This window comes from Ambystoma mexicanum, chromosome 8 (genome assembly GCF_040938575.1).
Source record: "Ambystoma mexicanum isolate Mex_15411 chromosome 8, UKY_AmexF1_1, whole genome shotgun sequence".
In the NCBI taxonomy this organism is placed as follows: domain Eukaryota; kingdom Metazoa; phylum Chordata; class Amphibia; order Caudata; family Ambystomatidae; genus Ambystoma; species Ambystoma mexicanum.
In genome coordinates this window covers 309,146,266-309,163,298 of record NC_090929.1, presented here as the reverse complement: position 1 = coordinate 309,163,298, position 17,033 = coordinate 309,146,266, and the positions used below count along the sequence as shown (strand labels likewise).

General features: G+C 40.7%; 1 protein-coding gene across 1 annotated transcript in view; it reads left to right on the top strand.

Moving 5' to 3' along the window:
- Positions 1-17,033, top strand: part of LOC138471866 (ficolin-1-like) — a 396,029-nt gene that overhangs the window by 108,330 nt on the left and 270,666 nt on the right. Inside the window, exons 6-7 of the mRNA XM_069609725.1 lie at positions 10,881-10,916; positions 15,014-15,141. Of these exons, the coding sequence (XP_069465826.1) occupies positions 10,881-10,916; positions 15,014-15,141 (164 nt within the window). The remainder of the gene's footprint in view (positions 1-10,880; positions 10,917-15,013; positions 15,142-17,033) is intronic.

Here is a 17,033-nt window from a genome sequence, read left to right as displayed (position 1 = left end):
CACCAGTTGCTGAAATGGAATGGAGTCACAGTTAGGTATTGATAAATACAAAAAATCATTTGATAGGGATTTGTTCCTGAATGACATGGTTGCAGAGACTGCATGCATGTTTCCACATGTAGGAAATCTGAAAGATTTCATTTATGAGCATGTGTTTCCTTTCCAGTATTTGTAGTAAGTACATTAGAAATTCCTGTGGATCTTCTTGTCTGTTTAACATGAATTTAACCATTCCAGCAGAGTAGTCCAATTCTTGCCTTACTCCTAAAACACTGTAAATGTTGGCAGGATTACTCACTGCATTTCTGAGAAGGACAAGCATTTATAAATACAACTGGTCTGCGCCATTAAATAAATGTTTTAAACAATTGCTGGCATTTGGAATAGAACATTCATTGTTACATTTGCATAGCAAGTAACACCTATTGTATTAGAACATTTGAATGGACCAGGTCTTCTGTGTCTGAGTACTTTGATGGAAGGGCACGTGCTTTGGTTGAAGCAGCACTTTTTTGTGTGTGAGTTGGGTATGTCTTGTCTTTTTGACTCCTTTTGTCTGTGCTTTTGGTAGTTGATGGAGTATGAGCTTATTTCAATTTCTTTGGTGGGACGGTTGCCAAGTCATTTAGAACTTCTGATTGAATGAGATTTCTTTTGAAATATTTGGGTTTCTGAGGAACAGGGTACATTTTCAGATGTGGTGTGTAGAGTGAACATAGTCTATTGTACTCTATGATGCAAGGAATGTCTGCGCTGACTGCAGTTCCATCCAAAATTCACTAGATATAGTCCTTCCAGTGTACGTAGCCGTGACAGTGCTACGCAATTCACACCGTCTTTAAAGACTGTGCTGCCCATATCAATCAAGGCTTCATCTAAGGTTAGACCTTGCGATTTATGAATAGTTACTGCATAAGCTAGCAACAGAGGAAACTGTTCTCTGCGTACATACATGTCTTTGAAAAGAAGGAATCGAGCCATTTTGCATCCTATCTTTTTAATGTCTGAAAGTTTGTCAAACTGGATGTTGACAAACTGAATGCTGTTGTCCCGTGGCTATGTGTGGAAGCCACCAACTGTACCAAGTGCTCCATTCAATAAACCTTGCTCTACATCAAGGATATGCTTTAGCATTACTCTACAGTTCACACATAATGTTAAAATGTTCTCCAAACCAGCTGTGTTGGAGAAAGCGTTTTATAAGGTATTTAGTCATGCTATGACTTGTTGACAAATAGGTTTGGTCATACCGTGTATGTCCAGTTTGTCTATGGCATGAATTTCCACTAGTGGTTGTTTTTCTTTTCTCAGAATGGTTGCATTGAATTGTGCACAGCTTGATAGAGTTGGCATTAAGCACATACAGGTGACATTTTTGTGAGCTAATTGTTCCATGACATCAGCAGCACATGTGTTGTGCCCATACAGCTCATGGATGTGTCTAGTATTGAGGGTAGACTGCGCCTCCTTTGATAGTACACCAATCCGTATGTTTTTTAAATGTTGGCATAGGTGAGGTCTGCAGACTGGCACATGTTTTGAGTTAGTTCTCTGTATTTGAAATGTTGCCAGAGATTTACATTCCTGATGCTTCCAAGACTTTTACGGCACACTTTGTGTCCTAAGGTTTTGAAGATAGGTTCACCTTTCACTGGTGTTAATTGAAGGAGGTCTCCAAAAAACATTTACATGTTTTCCTCTAAACAGTTCTTAGTAGTTTGTTTTGAGGACCTCTTGCAATCCAAGTTGAATCAAAGCTTACATTAGGTTAGAAAAAATGCTGACCTCATCTATTAGGAGCATTTTTATTTGTTTCAAAACTCTCCGTAGCTCCATAGCAGTTTCTTCTGAAAGTTCATAGTACTCTAATTTGATTTGGTCTTTTACTGGAAGGAGTAGCAATCAGTGTAGAGTGACACCACCTATGTTGTAGACAGCTAAACCTGTGGGGGCAGTTACAACAGCTGAAAGGTTGCTGTTTGTTAATTGTTGGAGGTATTTACTGATCATTTTTATTACGAATGTTTTCCCTGACACATCTTCACCACTTTCATACAGCAATAGAGGTTTGTAGTTGTCACAGGTACATGTTTTACTTCTGTGCTGTATATCATGTTCACTTTTTTCAGTTACTTATAGAAAAATGGTACACTCATTGTTTAGTTGGGATTTCAGTACAGCCAACTCTTCTGCAGATTGCTCATACTGAAACATGGTGGTGGTTACTTCTATAATGGCTAATTCTGCCACATTTGCTATGAGTTGCTGCCCAAGTGGTTCTTGGCTGCCTGTTATAGAAGATCCACTGCTCTCAGAAGTGTCTACATTTAGTTGTGCTTGCAGTTCTTATTCTTGTTGGCGTTCATTGTCCAATATGGTTTTCCATTGTGTAACATTTCCATCTGTAATTGTACTTTCACTTTCATTGAAAGCATCTTCATAGGAGGCGTGGGTGGCTAATAAATCTTCTTCTTTTCTCCATGGTTTGATAAATTGCAGTAGAGCCATGCCATGAAGTACAGTTCTTTGTGTTGAGGAGCGTTTAATGAAAATTTCATTTGATTAATTAGGCTGCATTTGGTAAGTATCACCAGGCTGCCTTCACAACTTTCCTCTCTGTATCTACCTTTTTTTCTCATCTGGTTTAATGTTATTTTTGTATGAGAAGTTTTGGGCTATCTGGTACAGGCACATGGCTTCTAAAGTATTACTCCTGTTTGGATAGTATGTGTCAAATAAGTTGTTCTTCAAAATGTCCTGGCTATTGGGATTGTTTTTGGCTATTGTTTGTATGTCTTCGCACGATTTAAGTACTCTTTTTCTGGATGCGGCAGGGCCAAGGCTTAGCCACATTATGTTTTCAGATTTCCCGTATAAGGCGGTGTCGGTTAAATGGTCTGCAGCTTCGTAGCAGCGACATTCTCTATGGGACAGCATTTTAATGCCAAAGCTGTAAATAAATGTGTGCCAGTGTTTTGTCAGATGATATGTCATCCCAGAGGTCTTTGAGCTTTGTTTTCTCTGCTTTGGTTAAGTAGGCTGTGACATATCGTGCAACTGCAGTGGAATTGTCTGCAATGTACTGTACATCAACATTAGCATTCCATAGGAGGGCAATTATTGCATTGTAATCATTGATGTACTGTGATGCTTCGCTCCTTTTTATGCAGTATGTGTTCTTAGGAGTGTTCCCTTTCACACCGTGTCGAACCGGAGACATGAAGTCATTTACTTGCCCTGTTGCTGAAACTGGTCTAGGGAAACCAAAGCAGCATTTGGTGTAGTATTTGCCTCTGTTCTTAAATTTGCGCCGACAATACTTGCCACACTTGTGTCTTTAGAATTGCAAAATTTGTGCTTGTGGGTCACTGTGTACTTTCTGAAGGGATTTCGCAAGTGACATATTTGTGAATGAACTGCAAAACAGTTTCATCACTCGCCTCACCAAATTTAAGAGCATTTGTAATCCACAAAAGCATGTGGATGTGTGGTGCTCCTCTGGCTTGATATTCCTTTCTCCAAAAGAAGTGTTGCACTTCTCTGAGAGGAGGAAGTGTTTTATTGCAAATGAAGTGCAGCATGGCAAGGAAGCAATGATGGAAGTACCGTGAAACATTTTACAGGATAAAGAGAGCAAAGTTCTCCTGGTGTTTTCATGTCTACACCTGTTTTGTTTTTGATTGCTATGCCTAGGAAAGTGTGCAAGTCTTCCCATGCATACTCTGCACAACTTAAATTGACAAACCATGTGGGTGGGCCATGGTTGTGTAGCATACAACGTACATCTGCATGCCATCAGAACCAGTACTCTTTTGAACCATGCATGTTTGCCAATAGATTTGTAATACTTGACTGTAAATTGTTATCCTTGTCTTGTACCTTTTGAAGTAGCTGTCTAGCAGACATGTTTTGGAAATTGGAACCTGTTTTCAATGTGTGCACAACTCCATAACGTAGTGTTGCCTGTTTACTTTCAAAGAGGACCTGGAATATGTACTCCACATTCTGTTTAAATGTATGGTCTTCAGAATACATTCGTAAACAGCAGTATTCTGATGCCGTTATTTGTGTCCATCTTTCATCATATCTTCCACCTTTTCCAGTTAGGAAGAGTAGAAGAAAGGCTTGTGCTTCTACTCTTTTTTCCCATATACTGATTGGCGCTCTTTTGGCTAGCCTCATTTGATATGTTTCTTGTGCATCGTCCATGGTGTCTTTGGAGTGCAGTGAGTGAATTGTATAGTGATCTAAAATATTGGAGGCTGCAGTAGGATCTAGATGTTGAAATTGGCCTCTTGTTGAGGAGTCCTGAATTATTTCAGTGGTTTATCTCAGGTTTTCTTCAACATTTATTTCCTTGTAGTAGTCATTGTTTTTTTAAGGTATTCCAAGGCTTCCCTAAATTTGTTTAAGTCCAGTAGTTGCTGCCAATTTCTTTTGTCTTTTGTAGGTACACCATTTACCAGAATAATCAAAGATTGTTCTATTGGCCTTTGTACTCGTAGAGTGTCTACATTTTCTTTTAGATCTAATGGTAAATAAACTACTTTCCTGCGAATGCCTCCCAGTAATTCGGTGGGAGGCAATTTTTCAGTTTTTGGTTGAAGTCGTATTATTGCTTGAAATGGGTGCACGGTTTGGGTTATAATGCTCTCATACAAATTAAGCTGCTGCAGTGCATTTAGTACTGGAAATGCTTTCAAATGATTACTGATCGCCAGTGAAAGCATTTGTTTACTGTCAAGTTTTGCAGTGCACTATGTGCACAATATAGAGCTGTTAGTAATTTCATATGTTTTTTCAGCTATAAGGTACAGAGCTAATTGAAACCGTTGGGATTCCTCATTGTCTTCTATTTTCTGTATTATATATATAGTTTTGTTGCTCTTTCTATAGAAGTTCTATGACAACACACACATACTTGGTTTAGCATTTCAGCAGATGTGCTTTTGAACTTTGGGATTTCTTTTTTGTATGTGTGGCATAAAAAGTTGACATCTGCAATGTTGTCATTACTTTTGTCTGAAAATGCTGGAGTTTGTAGGTGCTCTTCAGTTCCACAATATTTTCTATGGATGTGCTCTATTTCTTCGAGCACTTGTTTGGCTGCACCATGTAGGAGAATATCATTTAAATGTTCCACTGCTAAAGCTGGATTTTTTTGCATAGTACAGTTTGTAAACTAGATTTCCGACAGTTGAATGGTGGGTTGCTAACATTTTGATACTGAGGAAGGTGGTTTTGCAAGCAGGTCCAGAAATACAGGATAAGGAATGTCCTCGTATTCCTGTGTAGTTGCGCATTGGACAGGAGTCCATAGTTTGTAGTATTTTCATTTTTCTTTTCTCGTTGCATTTCACTTAGTGATTGTGGAACTGCTGCAAAGATTTGATTAAGCATTGGCGAATGTCACACATTGATGTGAAAGGCCATTTGTAGGTGAGGCATGTTGGTTTGGTGGACTGGAGAGTGACATCTAAGTTTGATGGGGATATTTGTGAAAGCAGTGTTTCTTCTTCCATTATGGTATTGTGTATCTTTTCATACCCTCTGATGTAAGGCATCTTGGTTTGTTTGCTCTTGTTTGTATGATTCTTCATTGAAGTATGGCTCTGTGTTGGTGGTGTGACTCCACTCACCTGTACAGATGTGGCCAAAGGTATCTATGCTGATATTGCATTTGTTTTGAAGTTCTGCTTGTAGTTTACCAATTAATGTTGTTAGTGGTTTCATTCTGTTTAAAATTACTATAAACAATCTCTGTTTCACGATAATTGCACTGTCTACAAGAGCTACCAGGATTACTTTTCTGCTGTAGGTTTTGAGGGTTGAGCATGATTTCTCCCCTCTATTTATAAGGTTCTGAAGGACTCTGTGCTGGAATATTTTTTGTAAAATACATTTTTTGGAATGTTGCTTGTGGTTACATTACCATTTGTACGTGCTCTGTTAGTAGTATGCGAGTTGCACTCTTTTTAGTGCTTTTCTTTTCATTGTCACATTTTGACAGATGAATTACACTTTCTTTACTAGTAGGTGCATCTGTTTTGGTTAATGACTGTATTAGCTCTTCTCTTTCAACTTTCTGTATAAGTTCTGCTTGCAGTGGATGGCTACTGTCTATGCTTTTAGGTTGCATGGCTCTGTTTCTGCGTTGCTTTCTACGGAGTTGCAGTTTGGTAGCCATTGTGTAGTAGCTGTTGGAGAAGAAAGGGAAGTGTGGGTGTGGAGATTTTGAAATGTATATGTGTGCAATTTGCATGAGTGGTTCAATATGAGTGTAGGCATATAAATGTAAGTGTGCCACTGTGTAATGACCTCTAACTTAAGGTTGAGGACAGTATCTTACTATGTGGGGATTAGTCTAATGGTGGCGACATAATAAACACTGAGCACCTGTTGAGGTGTCATGTATAACAATGAAGTACACACTGGTGGGTTGCTGCAAATCTATATTCTACAATACAAGAATAGTGCACTCTCCCAGTAAGATGTAAAACACTATGATTTTATTGTACTTACTTTGTTGCATGGTGAGAGTAGGTTTATTGCAGGTTCTACTTTGAAGTGCACACGGCAGTGGCTTTCATGAGAGAGGTGGGTACTGCACCTGTATAAGAAGATGGTAAGAAAATATGTTGGCTAATGGCATAGTCATTGCATTTGTACAATACATTCTTTAAGAGTGTAGGTGGATGCCTTGGCAAGAAGAGAAACTGTGTTTGTATAAATGGATGGCTTACTATATGAATGAGGACTTGGGAGCATACGCATGTTTGTTAAAGGGGTAGGGGGTCATTTGCAAGTGTATTGTATAATGTCCTTTTTAGCAAGTGTGTGTATTGGTGTATGAGTATTCACTTTGAAAATGGAGAACTTCTCATTGTGGAAGGATGACAAAAAGGTTTGGAAAGATGTACAGACTGCAAAGCAGAATATTTTTGTCTATGCATTTGCATGTATTTTTCTACAGATATATATGCTTGCTACATGAGTGGAGCCATTGTTTCTGTTCTTTAATTTCATTATGCGCATTTATGAATAGTACTGTTGTCAATGCACACATCAAAAATTGTCTTTTTTAAGAAATGTTGCAAACTATAAAGCATGAAAGGTAAGTGGCAGGAAACTGTTGTCATGCATGCAATGTTGCACTTGTCTTAGTTTGGTGGGCTATGCTGACTGATCCTTTTCTGTGAGATTTTTACAAATTTCATAGGAGATGCGTTAATGGGGGAAAGCATCTTAAAATTGATGGAACGAAATGACAGAGTAACTTAGAGTACAGTAATTTCCAGTGGAGGTGCTTTTGATTCACAGGACACTTGAACTCTGCGTGTTTACCGGTTAGTTGGGATTGTTCAAAAGAGATCATAGCGTTAGATGCAGAATCAAAAGTAAGGATGGTTCTCTCCTAATTGATCAGGTCTTGTTCTGCTAAGAGACCCAGCCCTTGTCCAATGTCTTTTCTGCAGTTGAAGGCTCCTAGGCATTATAAGCAAACAACACAGTGCATATAGTTTAAAAGGGGTTAGTTTTACCGTTTCTGGTGTTGAGTGGTTTAGGGTGAACCAAATCATTCTTCTCAATCTCTACTAAATTTAAGCCTTCTAGGTATCACACTTCAGAACTCACTCTGGTGCAAGGTCTTGTGAGCAGATGGGTCAGTGCACTTAGACAGCAGTGAGAGCTAGAGAGAGGTAACTGGGTGTTGCCTGGGCATCCTCCAAGTCTCTTCCCGCACCTCTCTAATCTCACAGTAGTCTTCCCTGATCCTGTCTGGTGCCTCCTGCAACCGATCTGGCATGCTGGAGCTTCCCTGCTTTGGCTACTTAGGAGCTGATTTGATCTCTTTCCTTCATCTGGAGATGGCCTTATCCCTCCTCCCTCCTCTGATATTATCTGGCTTATCACTGTCTAGCTGCCAACTGTTATTGCCTCTAAATCAAATCCTCCTCTGGGCATTACATCGTCTGTGGTATTTATTTCTACCCGTGATGTTAGACCTTTTATCTCCTTCATATCACCTTCACTTTTATCTCCACCTCATAGGGGATCATGGTCCATAGAGCCGTAATGTGTATGTAAATCGTAAAAGCCTTGAGTAAAGCTTTAATGTCTTGCATTCACGCCATGGCTCATTTTCATTAATTTGTATGGCGGAGAGGAGGGGCAGAACCCAACTTGTTTTTCTGCTCCCGCTCTTCCTCTCCACCATACAAATACTCCAGCATTTGCACCAGCATTGATTTTCAGGCATGCACACAAATGCTGGAGATCCCTATAGGGTCCTCCAGCTTTATGCATCAGCATAAAAAAGGCGGATAATAATAATAATAATAATAATAATGATAATAATAATAATAATAATAATAATAATAATAATAATATGCACAGGGATCCATTGTACATGCTCCCAGCCATACGAGCATGGGAAGCGATGTTCCCAATGAAAATTAAATGTTGCATGGCATAGCAGTATCCCAGGCAGCGGTTACTCACTTTGTACGGCGGAGTCCAAATGTGGCAATCAAAAGGTGGTGTACTCACTTGTATGCCACCTTTTGCCCTATACATATGCACCCTGCTGTGCAAATGGCACAAATTTGGTGGAAGGGACCCATTTACGTTACAGTGTAAATGTAAAAGGACCCCACCACCAAATTAGGTTTTAATAGAACGTGAGCCCCAGAGTGTTCCTTAATCTAACTTCTTTGTATCACTCCTTCTTTGCATAGTTTTGCAACCATACTCTTCTGATGTTACAACTGTTTCCATCACTCTCTTAAATCACACCACCTCCTTCTGTCCCCTCTCTGTTGCTACTATCTCTTCCTTCACCTTCTTAAATGCCACTACCTCCTTCCGCCCCCTCTCATGCTCTGAGGCTACCCTCTCCTCTTTGACTGTCTTAGCTCTCACCACCTCCTCCTCTTCAATCTCCTTTATCTCCCCAACCTCTGCTATTCCACCACTCTCCGTTCTGCAGCCTTCTCTAGACCAAAGGCTCCTGCTTCCGCCACCCACACTGAGCCACTGGGGCTAATTGCCTGTATACTGTGTTACCTTCTCCCCTCGGGTGGGTCTTGAAGAAGACGGTCTGCACCCGTGGCTGGTAATTATGTGAGAACTGGACTTGGATGTGGTCTCTGATCACAGTTGGGCTGTTTCTGGTTCAAGCGACTGGACAAGCCTATATCTAGCCTGTCTCCTGGAATGGATACTAAACTTTCACTCCTGACCCTCCCTCGTGCTGCTTTTGCTTTGCTGAGTTCCTGGTGTATCCAGTATGTGAGCAAGAGCCTGGACACACTCTTGATAAGCTTTCAGAACACTTTGTTTCTGTTTTAAGGTTGAGCATGCAGTGAAAAAGAAGCATTATATAATTGCCATGAGCATATCTTCCCAGTAACAATCCTTCTGTAATTTAATTTCCCCCTAAGAAGCTGTCTGGTTTCAGGAAGTTGCAGATTGGCATCATTGTATCTGCTGATTTCACCTCAGGTGCTCTGAACTTTGTGGATTGACTCCTTTGATGGTCCGGGTGAAGCTGTTGCTGTATTGGAAAACACACTACCATTGCCAAGAAGAGAAACAGCTATCTTTCTGTGCTGGAGTTTTGGGTCTGCCCAGGGAGAGCTTCAGTTTCTCTCAGTTCAGTTATGAAGGAGGTGCACCACTATTGCCCAGCAACGTCGCACGTGGGATTTTAACCGGGTTGAAGCTTTTCAGGATTGCCTGTCCTGCTGGGCTGGTGGCATAGGTATGTCCTAGACCTCCAAGACCACCCTGTGATGAGCCACTGTAACTGTCCCTTCAAATTTGACAGAGACCACGGTTTGGTTACCAGTGATCCTCCCCATACAACCCTCCGCCAACGCTCACTGGCACCCGGCCCCTTGAGTCACTCTCTTGGTGATCCCCAGAACCAGACATGGGCCTCCATACCAAAGGCTGTATGGGATTTTCACCTTTTCTAGTGGTTGGATTGTTACTCATATGGCATATGTCCTGCACGCAAGAGATGCTGATAGAGTTTCTTCATTCATGACTGAAGACTTCACATCTGGCAATTGCGCAATTAGGTATATATAAAAAAAGGCCCACAAGATAATGAAGGAGTACTGAAAGTAAAGTGGTAAAAATTCTATTTATTACAGTAAATAAGCCATACTCATGCAAGCAAATTTAACACAATGTGAATATTGAATGAAAATAAACACAGTAGACAAAAGAAAACGTAAAACTCTTCTAGCAAGGAGCACAGATGAGGAGGATAAAAGGGTTCTCAGGACCATGCAGTGTCGCCCTAATTTTGAAATTATACCTTGCCAAATGAAAATAGGTCATTCTAATTGGTTATGTATAATGCACTTAAGAGTCAGAGGTTTCTAAGCACGGACTCGGCTATCGAACCTGTGTTGCTCTGTGTTGTCTTGTTTCCAAGGCGAGCACATTGCCTCTGAGCTATTCTCCCGAATTATGTCCCCTGCAGGAATGCTGAAATGAGATTGAGAGTTCAGGGGGCAACCAAATAGGAAGCCGTGAGCACATATGTAAAGCCAAATGCATATATTTCAACAGAATTTCGTTTTTCTTCAATGAAACAATAGAATAATATATTGAGTTATTTTTTTTATTTTTCATTTAAAATATCTGTACGTATTACTGTTTGCTTTCAATGTATAACTAATTCGTTTGACCTATTTGCTTTTACCTCTTAGTTATTATTTCCGGGATATTACCATAGAGAAGATACATATACCTTTCCCTAGTTTTTTTTTTTCATTCGCTCTGTCACCTGATTCATTTAACCTTCGCTTACAAATGAACAGTTATGATTTTCAAAATACACTGTAAACCTTTTTTCTTTTATGCAGCACCGACCATTCTGGACGATCTCCAGTGCAAGAAAGGTAAGTGTTTTAAAGATATTCTTTAATGAGACAGGAGGCAGCAAACCCTGTCTAGTCAACATGAACTGTAGTCTGGAGTCCATGCCTTGCGAGGCTATCTTGAAATGTGACGAGCTTGGCTAAGGCCCCTATTGTTGGAGATGTATAGTTGAATAGCCTCAAAGCTTTTGAAGTCTTTGTTCTTAAGGTTCAAGGTCCTCAGAGTGAGAGTGTCTGTGATATTCATTTTGAGTCAGGAATTGAGAAAAAAAAGCTTTTGTAGTCTGGGATGTTGAGATGAGGCATGGGGCGTATACACGTGCCATGCCTTGTTGTTTCCTCTGTGTCAGCATTTGGCAGGTGTCTTCCAACTTGTGACTCTCCTGAAGTTTTGGACTAGGAAACACATGATCCCACACTATTGATTGTACCGGCTTGGGCTGATGAGAGTTGCAGTCCAAAACATCTGGAATAAAAATACATACAGACCCCTGGCTTAAAGGACGTGCTTGAGTAGTGGGATGCCAGCACAGACACAAGGACTATATGCACAGCTCCAGAAAAGAGGCAACAACATAAAAATCTGGCAAGTGAATCACATGAGGCACAAGGTGTGAGCTCTAAACAGTACAGAGGTATTATAAGATGTCCTCTGCATTTGCATGGAGAGAGGCACAGGATGAAACAGAGTAGGAAATAGGTGAATGAAGTGGTCACAAGGAAAGGGGCTGATTAAAAAATAAGTTACCATAAGTCATTATATGTTACTCATGGGAGAGACTATTCGATCCACAGAGAAGTTACTGATTTACACCCTACTCACTCTTCTTTTTCCAGGAGTAAATAAGGAGGAAGCCAGAGTTACTCCTGGTAACTTATTTGTGAGTAAAATATTCTCTCTAGCAGAGAGTTAAGTCAAGAGTGGCCTCCAAACAGTAGCTTCTTGATGAATCAACCAAAGTGTTTCACATCTTTCCTGTTCGTGAAATGTTATGATAAATAAGCACACACAGTGTGTCCTACTACTGTCACATGTTAAATGTTATTGTCCCAAAAGATGGGCAATAATCAAAAACATAAATTAAACATAATTGTAAAGAAAGTTCCTATGTAAACTTTTGAGCAAACAAGGCTCAAAGCGTTTATATGGGAGCATCCATTTTGTCATTTCAGGCAGCCTCCTCTGTTCATGTTAAGCTCTGCCCTGGTGGCACTAAACAAGCAGCAAAAGCCCCCTACTGGGAGCGTTTACTTACTGCAGTCAGAGCAGAGCTGAACATGGAGGAGGCTGCCTTCACTTTCATTTTATGTTTTTGGTGCTCCCCAAGCCCAGAGAAACACAGAAAACATAAAATGAAAGTCAAAGCAATTATAAATACTTTGCCGGATTCTGGCGAAGTATTCATAATTGCCTGGACTTGCCTACAAGCAAAGGCACAGCAATTATAAATTTGTATTTGTGATTGCCGTGGTTAGAAAACCACGGAAATCATAAATACAACAAAGTTGTATTTATGATTGTGGTGGCTTCAGCTTTAAGTCTTCTGGGCTCCACCATTTCAGGTGAGCCCAGGAGACTCAAAGCGAAAGCTGGCGCAGTCAGAAATACAACGTTATTGCATTTGTAAATGCTGCGGTTTTCTTTCTACGTTTCTGGGGCTCCAGGATACGTAGAAAGAACACTGCAGCATTTATAAATACAACAATGTTGTATTTCTGACTGCGGCGGCTTTCGCTTTGAATCTCCTTGACTCCCTTGACCCGGGGAAGCTCAGGAGACTGAAAACGAAAGCCGCCACATTCAGAAATACAACGTTGTTGTATTTGTAAATGCCACGGTTTTCTTTCTACATTTCCCAGGCTCCTCCGGCTCGGAAGAGCCCGGAAAACATAAAAAGACAACTGCAGCATTTATAAATACAACACTATAAATGCTGCAGTTTTCTTTCTAAGTTAGAAAGAAAACTGCAGCATTTATTTTGCAGAGCATTGAAGAAAAAAAAAAATTAAAATCACTTTCCAGCAGCAGCTTCTGTTAATCTCTGCTCTCCGGCAATAATGAAGCAAAAGCCACCTGGTGGTAGCTTTTGTTTATTACAGCTGGCTGGCTTTTGCTTCATGGGTGCCGCAAGGACAGAGATTAACACAAGCACAGGAGGCTCATCCATTTCACAAAATGCATGCCTCCTAGTGCATGAAATGTGTGACTTTGAGCCTCATTTGCTCAAAAGTGTACATAGGGACTTTCTTAAAAAATATATTTTATATATATATTTTTGATCATGGCCCATTCTTTCAGCCAATTACATTTTAGAGTGAACTATCCCTTTAAGCTTAAAGTGTAAATGTGCATAGGGTTTCTTTTGTTCTTGAGGTGGAGCAGGCCCTGTAGTCTCATACTAAGAACCAAAGGTTAAGTCGCAGCATTTCATGAGTTGAGTGAGAATCAGATTGTTTCTGTAAGACATGTTTTTTTCTGGGAGTCTGTGGGGATAGCTACACTTCAAAGTGACATGAGTACATCTTGACATAACCACCACTTTCTAGCTGTTGGAGTTTGTTGAATGCATCATCTTTGAAGCTGATGATGATCATGAAGGTTGCAATTAGGGAATACATCTTTCATTGCATAGCCATGGAACATTTGTCCAAATTCGCTTTGTCAATCACTGGTTGTATTGTAATTGAGAGCCTGGTTTAGTAATTTTATCATTAGTATATATCACTCATTTGATGTTTCATTAATTAGAATGTGTCCATTATTTTGGGTCTCCTCTGGAAAGAGTGACTTGAATAGGGTACTTCTGTCAAGAAGTAGGGCATGCAAAGAGCTGAAACATATATCCTTCACCACTGAAGAGTCTTGTCGCCCTTAATATTTGTTAGCTAAACTTAAGTTGAAGCTTGTGTGATTAAAGCACCTGCTGTATTTTATACTGTAAGTGCATCTGTGCCTTGGTCCCTTACTATACTACTATAAATCATAGTATATTACGGCATTCAGTTGATTTTGTTTTAATCATTATTATGCCCAAATTAATTTGTGGTGGCTAATCATTTTCTTTATCCACATAAGGGGCTGATTCACAAAAAAGACACTTTTCAGTAAGTTATGCCAGTCATAGCTTACACCTAAAACATTCTTGGAATTTTCAACCACCTTACTGGATTTTCAACATATGCAGATGTAATGTACTGCTGTCTGATACAAATGTGTACATTCTACCTGATTTCCCAAAGAAAGCCCACCAATGCCTAATATTGGTTGTCTGACACGCTTAGCCAAACTCCAGGGATAACGTATATCAGGTCACATAGGAAAAACATAAAAATATTATAACTTTCTTTGTAATCGCAATTAAAAACTCATCTGTTTAATCTATGAGTTATCCTTTTATTGCCCTCTTGACCACTACTTATGCTCTTGCTCCTGTCCTGTGTGCGTTTCGGCTACTTCTATTGCACGTCCTCCAAACTCTGTCTGTTGCCTGCTTTCTACTCATACATTGAATTTCGCAGCATGTGGTGCTTTATAAAAATTTAAAAATATTGAAAAAAATACTAAAGAATTGTACACATTTCCATTCTTACTCAAGACATGTTGCATGTTCGCATACATACTAATTCACTTCCCCAACTCATACCACACTTGACCTACACCAGTAAGTGTGTTCAAATAGGCTTCCTAGACAATTTGTTAACTTTTGTGAATACGTGTTAAATTGCATTCGTACACTTCCACGATTCCAGATAATTTCTAAACACTGCTCTCGGATTTTCCACTTTTGATGTTCCCCCGTGACTACCTTGTGACTGTGTATGGCCACATACTTTTGCATAAATCTGTACTGAAATACGATGATAAGTGCTTTCATGACTAGGTATCAGGAAGCTGGTTGATGGTACGGCTTTTTTGAGGCGTAATTCTTGCTTTGTGAGAACCAGCTTATACTTTTGTTTCCATAAAGTGTTTTCTGATTTATTTCTGTGATCCGTTTTAGAAGGGAGATGCAACCCTTCCAAACTGTAACAACTACATTCTTGGGTTTTTATCCTAAAATAATGTGACTGATTTGTCCTGCTTTTTCCACTCATCCTCTCTTCCCTAATCCTTGCAGGAGCAAAGAGTTGCAAGGAGCTGATGCAGAAAGGCAACACTGTGGGGGGCTGGCACACCATCTACCCCGATGGCTGTACTCCCATGACGGTACTCTGTGACATGGACAGCGACGGAGGAGGGTGGCTCGTAAGTCATCAATAAGTGGGTAGGGTTCTACATATATGCCTATGAACACAGCTATTCACATAATTCAGGAATTCTTCAGAACCTGACCTCGGAAACCATTCACCTATAGAACCATCAGCTGACACCCCTCTCAGGAGATCAGACACCTCACAGATATTACATGAAATGATTTTCATATGAAAATGCTACTGGTTTTGCAAATGGGAAGATACAGAAACGTGGGCCACTGTCTTCCTCAGTCCCCTTTGCGTTTAATCTATGAAGCCCCACCACCAATTGCACTGCTTTCTCATCTGTCGTGTTCGGGATGGTAAAAAAAAGACGTGCCCATAACACCGAAAAACGGGTGTGAGGGTTGCAGGGGTGTCCCCTGCTCTCCCAGTTCCATGTTATGGGCTGCGGGGGTGTCCCCTGCATACATTGAATGCACAGCAGGGGACAAACAACCGAAATCCAAAAAGCTCGAGTTACAAAATGCGAACAAGAGGGCTTCGCAATTTTGTAACTCGAGCTTTTGGAGTTCGGTTTTTCAACGTAGATCCATCTGCGTACATCCCTTGAAAGCATCCAGACCTGGCAGTATGGATACTACTCCCTTCATTCTTGTACACGTCATTTCAGTGGCTTAAAGAAAAAGCACAAACAAAATGACCATCAGTTACTAAAGACTGGCTCGCAATTTCTATCCCTTTCTTGTAAACCCCATCAACCCCTTTCTCCATGTCCTTCCAAGTGTACCATTCGTTGTCTTTCCTTTTAATTGTTTCTATATTTGTATTTTCTATTAATTTGCCCCCTTGTTACGCAGAGCTCTTTTGCTTGGCAGCTATGTGTGTGCTATATAAGAAAAACAGCACATGCAGAAATGTGCTGTATCCTTTCCCTTCACATTCCCAGCCTCTGCCCCTCTTCTCTCTCTCTTCCGATCTGGCCCGCTCCTATAGTGCAGAAAGCGGAAAAGCCGAACGGCGCTCTCTGGCCATCAAATAGAGGCGCTAGTACACGGTGAGAGCGGGAACCATCGAAGGGTGGACGCGCTGAGCGCGGGAACCATCGAAGGGTAGACGGGCGCTTATACGTTGCCTGAAGCAGCATTTATTTTCGGCTACTGCTGTGGCACGTCCTCCAAACTCTGTCTGTTGCCTGCTTTCTACTCATACATTGAATTTCGCAGCTTTCAGGAATAACTGGGTTAAAATCAGGGGGCAAATGGCCAGGCATTGAAAGACCATGCTGGTCTTTGCCCTGACAGGCCTGGACCTGGAACGAGCTGGTACGGCACGCGTGCAAGATAGTGCGAGTCTCTCTGTGCTGCCTTTTTAGCAAAAGAGACATGGTGTCCCACGTTTTTCTTGTCTATGGGAGCCTTTTTCGTCCACTGTAGGGTCAATGAGAGGAGTTCCTCCAAGCAAACAATCTCCCCCTCACCTACCAGTCCCTGAGCATTGCTGCGCAGTGTGAATGATGTATCTACCTGGGAGAAAAAAAAGCGCGAGCAAAAAAGAGTTAGAGTAATAGGGAGAGAGAGAGAGAGAGAGAGGGAGGGTGAAAGAGAGAGAGAGAGATACTATATGTATTTTCCCTTTATTCCCACCAACCATCATCCCAAGTGCAAAGTTTAGTTTAGCTATGGCATGGTATGCTGTATTGCATTATGCAATGTGGTGTTTAGAACGTTGCACACTGGTGACCTTTATGGAACATTCAGCTATCTATTCAACCGTTTGAATTGTTTTTAATATATTTGGTGACTAACAAATAAATAACATCCTCTTGCCCTTCACCTATATGGTCATTAATGACTGTTTTGGAGCAACCACATTGGGGTCTTTTTCGTAATCTTGCGGATCAGTAAAAATGGCAGTAAAAGTGGTGCCACACTTGTGCTGCCA